Here is a 12,777-nt window from a genome sequence, read left to right as displayed (position 1 = left end):
TCTTGGAATACACACTTAAAATTCACTGAGCTATGTGGCAGCTACCTTTCCTTATTACTCCTTTTTTTACTGTTTAGGACTGCCAGACTGTAATGTAACACACATGTTCCCTGCAGACAGCCTTTTCTCCTGCCCCAAAACAAGTATGAGCCTCACAATACTCGAAAATGATGAGCGGTGATTTCTAAAATAAATGAAATCAATTTTCATCTTTGAAAATCTTTGCAAATGTGCTATCACCCACTCACAGGCATTTTAGCACCCGGTATGCACTAGTTCTTAGTTTATCTTGAGATAAATACTTTGCATAAGTCAAATGTTTCCTTTAAGGAGTCTGGAGAGCACCATGTGACTTATAAAGCAATCAACTGGGGGCAGCTGAGTACCTGTCAGCATTTTTCAGCTAAGAAGTGAGGACAAACTTTATGAAGAATTTCAAAGTTGCCTCTGACTCATTCTGCCACAGTTCAGTCAGTTTATAACAAATGCCTTGTGCCCCATCCTGTTAATCTGTTCATTTACAAGGAGTTGTCCTGGTTTTACATTGGTCTGATGGGGTCCCTCCAAGTCCAGGAGGTTATTTAGAATCATTCAGAATGAAATGAGGTTTGGAGTGACGTCAATGACAGATATAAAACAATGAACCCAATAGATGGTAGGTACTTGGGGAGATAGTTAGACTTTAAAAACTGTATTTTGGTAACCACAGATGAAATTTAAAGACAAATATATTTTCTACTAGGAAAGAATTTATTTTGTTTAACTTAATTAGGGGATTAGCTCCATTCGTTCTAAGTTTCAAAGGGTTCTTTGAAATTGGCCAGAAGTCAATTGGCCAGAAGACATTAATGGCTGCAGTAACAGCTATCATGTTTTGAGCATTGCCTATGTGCCAGGAACTGGACAGTATCTTTAAATACAGTATATTCAACTCTCAAAGCTACCCCACAAGCCCGAGACATCGAGCAACTGCCCAAGTCCACACCCTGTTAAGCGGTGGACGTAGACCCAGGTTGCCAGCACCACTTCACTGATTTCCCCAAGACAGCACACTCCTACAATAAGCAACAAAAACTACTAGAAATTATATTCCCAGTTTGTGAGATCTGGGAACAAAACAAAACAGCTAATGTCAGAAATAAATGAGTAAATGAAAAGGAAGAATTTAGATTCAACATATATATTATACTCAATCCTTTCCTTCCCAAATTTTCTGGCATGCAGAGCTGGCATGTTTGCGCTAGGGAGAGATGAGCTGAACTAATGGGTAATTGCTACTTTATGGGTGGAAATTAGAATTATGCATATCTCAGCAATTCTCATCTTTGCAACTCAAAATGCAAGCAGTATACAGTGGAGAAATTTTGGAAACACTGTTACACTGACCCAGTTAGGCCATTTGTTACACAGAACTGATACAACCAAAGAAGTGCTGGAACTAGCAGAGATGCCAGAGATTGTCTAGTACAATGTAGTCCCTATTTTCAGAGGGAGAACTGAAACCCAGAAAATTTAAGTGACTCATTGTGTAGGATTTGTTTAAAAACAATCAGCAAAATAAAGCCATTCTGACTGTCAGTTTTCTCAGTTATCAAATGAGGATAGAGATACCTACACTGTCAGTTGTGTTAAATCTTGATAAAGAAACAGGTATTTGGGGGACATAATTTTTTGAGGCAGCAAACCACTCTGTCCCTCTCTGCCTAGCAAAAGTAATAAAGCTATCCTCTGCTACTTAAAGAAAAAAGAAACAGGCATTTGGAACTATACAATAAATGATGCATATACTATATATAGAAAACTCCTCTTCATAACAATATTAATTGCAATAGGATGTTTACTGTGGTAAATTCCTCTGGGCCCTCAATAAAAGTGTGAAGAAGGTAAAGCCACACTATCCTATTCACTGCTTTAGTAGCTAAAATAAAAGATATTTTTCAATTTCTTAATGAGAAAGAGAAGATATTAGTTGGAAAAATATGTTATCTGTTCTTTTAACCTCCATGGGTGTATGAGAAGGAACTCCCTTTGAGTCTTTTTGAAGCAGAATCACTTAAATGAGACACCTTCTGAATTTCTACCTTTTCAGCAAAACCCCAAACTTTCCTTAAATGTAAATTATGGCCATAGTTACTACACAATATTTCCTCATTTATATATAATACAATAAAATGTCACAATAAATTTTCCACCCACAGTAAATTCCTGCTGAATGTATCAAGCATAAAATGAACTGAAAGCTTCATACCTTTTGTAATTGCTCGAAAATGTATGACAGTGTCCTTGGGATGATGCCTCTGTCGCTGTAGCGCTCCGCCCCACCTGTGATGGTGAACGTCTTACCGCTGCCTGTTTGTCCATATGCAAAAATGGTGCCATTGTAACCAGCCAGGACACTGCGTAAAGAAATAACACACTTTTGGGAGAGGGCGAGGGTGGGATGTTTCGAGAGAACAGCATCGAAACATGTATATTATCAAGGGTGAAACAGATCATCAGCCCAGGTTGGATGCATGAGACAAGTGCTCGGATCTGGTGCACTGGGAAGACCCAGAGGTGGAAAGGGAGGTGGGAGGGGGGATCGGGATGGGGAACACACGTAAATCCGTGGCTGATTCATGTCAATGTATGATAAGAACCACTACAATACTGTAAAGTAATTAGCCTCCAACTAATAAAAATAAATGGGGAAAAAAAAGGAAATAACACACTTCTAATCAAAATGGCTAGTTGTATTTGTATTATGCATGCATGCGTGCTAAGTCGCTTTATTGTGTCCGACTTTGCAACACTGTGGACTGTAGCCCGCCAGGCTCCCCTGTCCATGGGATTTTCCAGGCAAGAACGCTGGAGTGGGTTGCCATGCCATCCTCCAGGATCATTTGTATTATATGGCTATTTTAATAGCAATTTGATTCAACACTACTGAAAAGACATTGATAGAAATATCTATAGAAGTATTTCTGGATGTGACTAGCTAGCTAGGAATTATTTTTTATTTAGGAGTCTTAGCACATCAATCCTTTTCTCTAAGAAAGAACTAGTAACTCAAATGGGATCCAGTCATCTTAAATATTTTCTTCTGTTGTTTGAATAAAATTTTTATTTTAGAATATAAATTAACCCTTGGACAAGGGTTTGAACTATGTGGGTCCACATATAATCAGATTTTTTTTTTCCACTAGATACATACTATAATACTACATGATCCTTGGTTGAATCCACCAATGCAAAACCATGAATACAGGGGGCTAACTGTAAAGCTATACTTGGATTTCCAACTGGGGGGAGGGTTGGTGCCCAAACCCCTCATTTTTCAAGGGCCAAATGTAGTTGACCCTTTTATATTTACAGAAAAGTTGCAAAGATAGTATAGGGAGTTCACACACACCCCACACCTGGTTTCCTCTATTGTTGAGATCTTAGACTAATATTGTACATTTGTCACAATTAATGAACCGATATTGAAATGTATTATTACAAACTCTACACAAATCTCCTTAGTTTTTAACATAATTTCTCTTTTCCCCCAGCCTCACTGAGATAAAGTTGGCATATAACATATTTATAAAATTAAGGTGTACAATGTGATGAATCGATACAATATACATTGTGAAATAATTACCACAATAAGTTGACTTAATATATCCATCAACACATTCATCACCTCAAATAATTATCTTTTTTGTGGTGATAACATTTAAGATTTGCTCTCTTCACAACTTATAAATACATAATACAATATTGCTAATTACTGTCACTGTGCTGTATATTAGATGCCCAGAAACTTACTTGTCCTATATTTAGAAGCTTATATCCTTTGGCCAACATCTCCCCATTTTCTCTACTCCACAGCCCTAGGTAACCACCGTTCTACTCTCTATTTCTATGAGTTTGTTATTATAGATTCCACATATAAGTGAGAACATATAGTATTTGTCTTTAACTTATTTCATTTAGCATAATGCTCTCAAGGTCTATCTATATTGTCATAAAAAGAATTTTCTTCTTTTTTTATAACTGAACAATATTCCATTGCGAGTATATACCACATCTTTATCTATTCATCCATAGATGGACACAACTTTTTCCATGCTTTGCCAATTGCCTTGGGAGTACAGATATCTCTTTGAGACAGTGATTTCATTTACTTTGGATATATAGTTGACCTTGAACAACTTGGGTTAGAACTTTCACATGGACTTTTTTCAGTAAATACAAAAAGCCTTCTGTATTTATGGGTTCTCCACCTGCAGATTCAACCAACTGTAGATTCAAGTTTCCACCCAAGGTTCGTTGAATTCACAGATTTGAAACCCATGGATACAGAGAATCAAGTATGGGACTTGAGCATTCATGGATTTTGGTAAATGCAAGGGGTCCTGGAATTAATCCTCCACAGATACTGACAGATGTCTGTATACCCTGAAGTAGGACTGCTGTTTCATATGGTAGTTCCATCGTTAATTTTTTAAGGAAACTCCACACTGTTTTTAATGATGGCTTCAAAACAACTTACATTTCACTGACAGTGTACAAAAGTCCCCTTCTCTTCTCTTGAAAGCAGGAAATATGCCTCCAGCTTTGCTCTTCTTTCTCAGGACTGCCTTGGCTATTCAAATTCTTCTGTAGCCCTTAAAAAATTTAGGTGTTTTTACCTGCTTTTGTGAAAAATGCCATTGAAGTTTTAATAGGGATTGCATTGGATCTATGCATGGCTGCAGGTGGCTTGTTCAATTTAATAATGTTAATTCTTCTGATCCATGAACATGGTATATTTTCCCATTTATTTGTGTCCTGTTTAATTTTCTCTTTGATGTCTTGTAATTTTCAGTGTATAGATCTTTCACTTCCTTGGTTAAATTTATTCCGAAGTATTTTATTGGTTTTGATACTATTGTAAATGAAATTGCATCTTTTAAGTCTTTTTCAGATATTTTGTTGTTTGTGTATAGAAACACAACTGATACCTGTATAGTGATTTTGTATCCTGCAACTTTAGTGAATTTGTTGCTTAGTTCCAACAGTTTTTTGGTGGACTCTAGGATTTTTCTCTATGTAAGATCATATCATCTACAAACAGGAATTTTTACTTCTTTCTCTCAAATTTGGATGCCTTTTATTTTTTTTCCTTGCCTAATTGCTCTGAAGAGGACTTCCAGTATTATGTTGAATGGAAGCGGTAAAAGTGGGTACCTTTGTCGTGTTACTGATTTTAGTGAGAAAGATTAAAAGGTTTCACCATTGAGTATGATGTTAGCTATGATTTTGTTATATATAGCATTTATTATGTTGAGGTACATTTTTTTTATGCTCAATTTGGTTGAGTGCTTTATCTAAAGAATGTTGAATTTTGTCAAATGCTTTTCCTGCACCTGATCATATGATTTTTATCTTCTGTGAATGTGGTGTATCACATTTATTGATTTGCACATGTTAAATCATCTTTGCATTCCAGGAATAATCCTACTTGAACATGGTGTGTGATCCTTTTATTGTATGTTGTTGAGATTTTTTGCATCTATATTCATCAGGGATATTAGTCTATAGTTTCCTTGTGGTGTCCTTAATCTGGCTTTGGTATCAGTGTAATGTTGACCTTGTAAAATGAATGTAGAAATGTTCCTTCCTCTCTAATTTTTTTAGAAGAGTTTGAGAAGGATTGGCATTAATTTTTAAGTATTTGGTAGAATTCACTAGTGAAACAATCTGGACTCAGGATTTTCTTTGTTGAAAGATTTTTGATTAATAATTCAATTCCCTTACGGTTATTGATCTGTTCAAAGTTTCCATTTCTCCATGACTCAGTCTCACTTCATTGTATGTTTCTAAAAACTTTTTCGAGGTTATCCAGCTTGCTGGGACATATGTGTCCATAGTAGTCTCTTATGATCTTTTGCATTTCTTTGGTGCTAGCTGTTAGGTTTCCATTTTCATCTCTGATTTTATTTATTAGGGAATTCTAACTATACTCTTAGGCAGCTAGCTAAAAGTTCATCAATTTAGTTTAAGAAAAGAAAAAAACTTGCTTTCTGGCTATTTTGTAGTTCCTTTGTCCCCTTCTTCCTCTTCTCCTGACTTTCTTTGGGAATTGATGCTTTGATTCTCTCCTCTTTATCTTTTGTGTATCTCCTGCAGGTTTTTACTTTGTGATTACAATGAGACTTACATAAAATATCTTAATGATATAACAGATTATTTTAAGCTGATAACTTAACTTTGATCACATATAAAACTTCTACCCATTTACTCCTTGTCCCATATTTTATGTTTTTGATATCACAGTTTGCCTCTTTTAATATTGTGTATCTATTAACAAAATATTGTAGCTATAGTTATTTTTTGATACTTTTGTCCTTTAAACTCTATACTATAGTTAAGCAATTAGCACATCACCATGTCATTGTTGTTTAGTTGCCAAGTCATGTCTGACTCTTTTGTGACCCCATGGACTGTAGCCCACCAGGCTCCTCTGTCCATAGGATTTCCTAGGCAAGAATACTAGAGTGAGTTGCCATTTCCTTCTCCAGGGGATCTTCCTCACCCAGGAATCAAACTTACATCTCCTGCATTGATAGGCAGATTCTTTACCACTGAGCTACCAAGGAAGCCTGGTAACACATCACCATATTAAAGTACTAAAGTGTTCTGAATTTGACTATATACTTACCTTTACTATTATGTTTATATTTTCATATGTTTTCATGTTACTGATTAGTGTGTTTTCAATTCAGCTTGAAGAGCCCCTTTCAGCATTTCTTGTAAGGCAAGTCTAGTGATGAATTCTATCAACTTTTATTTCTCCCTCATTTCTGAAAGACAGTAAAGTATTCTTGGTTGGCAGAGTTTCCCCCCGACCCCACACACACTTTTATATGTCATCCCACTCTCTTGGGCTGAAAAATTTATGCTAAAATATCTGATGATGGCCTTATGGGGTTTCCCTTATTGTGAGCAGTTTTTTTTTTTCTTTTTTGGTGCTTTAAAAATTTTCTCTTGGTTTTTTTATTTTAGACAGTTTTATTTTAATGTGCCTTGGTCTGAAATTTTAGGGTGACATATTAGTTTCATGAACATGGATATCCAAGTCTCTCCCCAGATTGGACAATTCTTAATCATTACTTCTTTAAATAAGCTTTCAGTCCCTTTATCCCTCTCTTCTGAGACTTTAACAACGAGTAGCTTGTTTCTTTTATGGTATCTCATGCTTCATGTAGGTTTTTTTCACTCTTTTTCATTCTCTTTTCTTTTTGCTTCTCTAACTGGATGATTTCAAATGACTCTTTTTCTAGTTAATCAATTCTTGCTTCTGCTTGGTTGAGTCAGCTATGAAGCTTTCCAATGAATCTTCAATTAAGTTATTGTATTCCTTGACCCTAGGACTTTAGTTTGCTTGTTTTTTAATGGCTTCTATTTCTTTGTTGAATTTTTCATTTTGCTTATGTATTGTTTTTCTAATTTCATTTAGCTGTCTACATTTGTTTTCTTGTGGTTACCTAAATTTAAGAGGATTATTGTAAATACTTTGTCAGAAAGCACACAGATCTCTATTTCTTTAGGGCTAGTCTTTGCAGCTTTATTAATTTCCTTCGGTGAAGTCATGCCTGCATGGGTGAACTTGAATGTTGGGTCCACAGGGGCTGACTCGGCGTTGGCAATCACTGAGGTGGGTCTGGCATCTGGGTCCTAGGGTTTAGCTAAGAGTAGGGTGGACTGGGAGCCTGGTTTCACAGGAGCTGGTTTGGAGGCTGGGTTCACAGGAGCCAGCCTGGTGGTAAGGCCAGTCTAGAGCCTTGGGTCATTGGAGCTGAATTATTACAGAATATTTCTACTCAACAGAATCTGTCACCAATTATATAGCAATATCCCATTAGCAATGTCATTTGGAAGTATATTTCTTGGCCACAAATGCACTAGGTAAATGAAGTCTATGACTTTAAGTATCAAACATTAAACATTTTATTGATTTTTGATAGAAAACCTTCTAAAATATTAGACATTTCTAATATTGAAAAGTAATGGACACAGAGAATAAATTAGCATTTTCATTCTGACTTAGCTATGAAAAGCTTTTTACAACCTATGAAAAGTGAGCATTGTAGTGTGCTATACTGGCAGCTGATGATTGTTACATCTACTTTTTAAAACTTAAACATTCTCTCTTTCTATCAGTTGTCCTAGTATTATACCATCTTCTATGTGCTTATTCTCCCTTCCCTGCAACTGCAGTGGAATAGAAAACCAAATGGCAAAGCTTCAAAGAATGCTATATAAATTTTTCAAGTGTAGGCGCCACCTATATAGGCTCTATGGCTATTTCTATATTACATTGCTACAATAAAAACTAAATAAAGAAATATAAATGGGCAAATTTTGTCTCCAGTTCCTTTCTGTTGAGCCTCCTCATCCAAACTCAATCTGCCCCCCTCTTCACTGGGCACTGGGAAGTTTCATATGTTTCTAATCTCATCTGGCCTAAGAGAAAAATACTAATTAAAAATAAATATAGTGTGGTAAGGACCTTTCAAAATTATGTCCCCACAAGAACAATAAGAACAGTGGCAGATATAGGAAAAGTCAACCTTTTTAGAACCCTAGAAGATCGCCAAAGGTTCACAACAGTCCAAGGAGTGCTTACTCAAGAAAAATGACTGAATATCAGTCAGGACAGTGAGCTTTATCATGTTCTCACCTAACCATTCCCACTCCCTTCTCCCCAACTCCATGGCAGCCTTGAAAAGACAACAGCCTTGCAACCAGAGCAAGTGTGATGGTGCAAACCAGCAACCAGGAGACTAGCAACAACTGGGGGGCAATGCAGGTTTGGAGCCCAAAGAACTGTATTTCTCTGACCTGTCTGGAAACTCCCTGGAAAAGCCCCACTCGCAGCCTTTGTCATTGTTTGACTTGACTCAGAGCTCACTCAGAGCAAACAGCCCTCTCCCCATGGTGTTTATTGGGGGAAAAAAAAAAAAATCAGTGCTAAATGTTTAATATTACAGTTGCCCTAGGTTGCAATGTTAGTGAGGCAAACAAGAGGGTGAAAAAGGCTTACAATAAAAATCTGTGGAATGATATGTTTATGAGAGCTTTGAAAAGTGATGATATATTCCTGAGTCTCAAGAAGGCCACATACTTGTGCCGGGCTATGTGCATGCCCAGGAAAGACCCAAGAAGGTGATTATATCTCACTGTGGGCTGACTGTGAGGCTCTGCACAAGAATGAAGCAAAGGCTAAGGCAGTTATAAACTTCTAGACCAGTGAGGGGGTGCCCCAACACATACACAGACTCCTTCATCAAAGGTTTGGAGATGGACTGGTTTAAGGCATTTAAGGACAACTCTGTCCAGTTATTGACTGATGATTAAGCAACTGAGCAGTGATTTCAGAGGCTGCAAGCAACAAAGAATACAGACTTTACAGTTAGTCTGGAAAATTCACTAAACAAACCAGCGGCAGCAACAATAATAACAAACTCTAGGGAGGGTGGAAATCTGATTCTCAGAGCTATTATATTACATAACATAAAACATCCAGTTTTCCAACCCCCCAAATTTTGAGGGCTTCCCTGGCGGCTCACTGGTGAAGAATCCGCCTGCCGATGCAGAAGACACAGGTTCAACCCTTGATCTGGGAAGATCCACATGCCACAGAGCAACTGAGCCCATGCTCCATAACTATTGAGCCTACGCTCTAGAGTCCAGGAGCTGCAACTACTGAGCTCATACGCCACAACCACTGAAACCCGTGTGCCCTGGAGCCAGTGATCTGCAATGAGAGAAGCCACTGCAATGAGGAGCCTGCACATCACTAGTGGCCCCCAGCGGCCACAACTGAAGTAAAGACTGCACAGCAGCGAAGAGCCAGTGGGGCCAAAGATAAATAAATAAATAAATTTGAAATACACAAAGAAACAGGGAAGCATTTCCCATGTACAAGAAATAGAAGGTTTAATAGAAACCGTCCTGGAGGAAGCCCAGACAATGACTCATTTGCTATATGTGTAATTCATTTATTGCACATATGTTCAAAGAACAAAAGTAAAGCATGTTTAAAGAACTAGAGAAAGTATGAGAATATCTTACATGAAAAAGAATATTAACAACAACAACAAAAACCAAATAGAAATTCTAGAGTTGAAAGTTAAGATGACCATTTTTTTTTTTTAATTTACCAGAACAGAACATTTGACTCCGATAGAAAAAACAATCAATAAACTTCAGGATAGGTCAGTTAAAACTATCCAGTCTGAGGAACAGAAATTAAGAAGAAAAATAAACAGAAAATTAAGCAATCAACATATACACAACGGAAGTCCCAGATGGAGAGGGGACAAATATTTAAAGAAATAATGGCCCTAAACATCCCAAATTTGATGAAAAATTTGAATCTATATTTCAAAGAATCTCAGTATACTCCAAGTAGAAAAAACTCAAAGATATCCAAATCTAGACCTTAAAAGTAGAAAAAGAAAAGTGACTGATTACCTACAAGGAATCTTCAATAAGATTAACAATGGATTTTTTCAATAGGAACAAATGGAAGCCAGAGGCAATGGAAGGACATATTCAAAATGCCAAAAGATTAGTTTGGATATCTTTCTTTACAGAAGTTAACAAATATCTCCTAAAATTTACATTTTAATTTTGCTTTCAGATTGGTCATTGCTACTGCATAGAAATACAAGTGATTTTTATACATACATCTTACATCCTGCAAACTTGCTAATTCTCTTGTTATTCTCTTGTTATAGTGGATTTCTATCTATATACATAATCGTGTCATCTGCAAAAAGATACTTATACTTCTTCAGTTCCAATCTAGGTATCTTTATTTCATTTTCTTGCTTAAATTTAAAAGCACTGGCTAGTTCACTAGTGACAAATTCTCTAAGTTTATGTTTATCTGGGAATGTCCTAATTTCTCCATTTTTGAAGAATGAGGTTTGAAGCTACAGAATTCTCTGTTTGCACATTGATTTCTTTGTCTTCCTTTTTTAGTGTCTCTTACTCTTCTTTTTTAACTAAAGTACAGTTGATTTACAATGTCATGCTAGTTTCAGGTATAAAGAAAAAGTGATTTAGTTATTCTTTTCCATTATACCTTATAATGGGGGCTTCCCAGGTGGCACTAATGGTAAAGAATCTGCCTGCTAAAGCAAGAGACACATGGACAACACCAGATAGTCAATACTGAAATCAGATGGATTTTATTCTTTGCAGTCAAAGAAGGAGAAGCTCTACACAGTCAGCAAAAACAAGACCGGGAGCTGACTGTGGCTCAGATCATGAACTTCCTATTGCAAAATTCAGACTTAAATTGAAGAAAGTAGGGAAAACCATTGGACCATTCAGGTATGACCTAAATAAAATCCCTTACAATTATACAGTGGAAGTGACAAATAGATTCAAGGGATTAGATCTGATAGACAGTGCCTGAAGAGCTATAGATGGAGGTTTGTAACATTGTAAAATGGGTGATGATCAAAACCATTCCCAAGAAGAAATGCAAAAAGGCAAAATGGTTGTCTGAGGAGGCCTTACATGTAGCTGAGAAAAGAAGAGAAGCAAAAGGCAAAGAAGAAAAGGAAGGATATCTGAATCCATCTGAATGCAGAGTTCCAAAGAATAGCAAGGAGAAAGAAAGCCTTCCTCAGTGATCAATACAAAGAAATAGAAGAAAACAATAGAATGGGAAAGACTAGGGATTGCTTTGAGAAAATTAGAGATACCAAGGGAGCATTTCATCAAAGATAGGCACAATAAAGGACAGAAATGGTATGGGCCTAACAGAAGCAGAAAATATTAAGAAGAGGTGGCAAGAATACACAGAGGAACTATACAAAAGAGATCTTCATGACCCAGATAACCATGACGGTGTGATCACTCACCTAGAGCCAGACATTCTGGAGTGCGAAGTCAAGCAGGCCTTAGGAAGCATCACTTTGAACAAAGCTAGTGGAGGTGATGGAATTCCAGCTGAGCTGTTTCAAATCCTAAAAGATGACACTGTGAAAGTGCTGCATGCAATATGCCAGCAAAATTTGGAAAACTTAGCAGTGGCCACAGGACTGGAAAAGGTCAGTTTTCATTCCAGTCCCAAAGAAAGGCAATGCCAAAGAATATTCAAACTACTGCACAATTGCACTCATCTCACACATTAGCAAAGTAATGCTCAAAATTCTCCAAGCTAGACTTCAACAGTATGTGAACCGAGAACTTCCAGATGTTGGAGCTGGATTTAGAAAAAGCAGAGGAACCAGAAAACAAATTGCCAACATCCACTGGACCATTGAAAAAGCAAGAGAATTGCAGAAGAACATCTACTTCTGCTGCATTGACGACACTAAAGCCTTTGACTGTGTGGATCACAACAAACTGTGGAAAACTGAATACCAGACAACCTTACCTGCCTCCTGAGAAAATTGTATTCAGGTCAAGAAGCAACAGTTAGAACCAGAAATGGAACAATGGACTGCTTCTAAATTAGGAAAGGAGTACGTCAAGGCTGTATACTATCACCTAGCTTATTTAACTTACATGCAGAGTACATCATGTGAAATGCCAGACTGGATGAAGAACAAGCTGGAATTAAGATTGCCAAAAAAATACCAATAACCTCAGATATGCAGATAACACCACCCTTACGCAGAAACCAAAGAGGAACTAAAGAGCCTTTTGATGAAGCTGAAAGAGGAGAGTGAAAAAGCTGGCTTAAAATTCAACATTCAAAAAACAAAGATCAGGGAATCTGGTCCCATCACTTCATGGCAAATA

General features: G+C 37.0%; 1 protein-coding gene across 3 annotated transcripts in view; it reads right to left on the bottom strand.

The window, feature by feature from the left end:
* The window catches only part of KIF6 (kinesin family member 6), a 388,869-nt gene that overhangs the window by 296,428 nt on the left and 79,664 nt on the right, over positions 1-12,777 (bottom strand). For all 3 annotated transcript variants that reach the window (XM_070456501.1, XM_070456503.1, XM_070456504.1), the window contains exon 4: positions 2,249-2,396. In XM_070456501.1, the coding sequence (XP_070312602.1) occupies positions 2,249-2,396 (148 nt within the window). The remainder of the gene's footprint in view (positions 1-2,248; positions 2,397-12,777) is intronic.

Source organism: Odocoileus virginianus, chromosome 27, assembly GCF_023699985.2.
Source record: "Odocoileus virginianus isolate 20LAN1187 ecotype Illinois chromosome 27, Ovbor_1.2, whole genome shotgun sequence".
In the NCBI taxonomy this organism is placed as follows: domain Eukaryota; kingdom Metazoa; phylum Chordata; class Mammalia; order Artiodactyla; family Cervidae; genus Odocoileus; species Odocoileus virginianus.
This window is presented reverse-complemented; position numbering and strand designations above follow the sequence as displayed.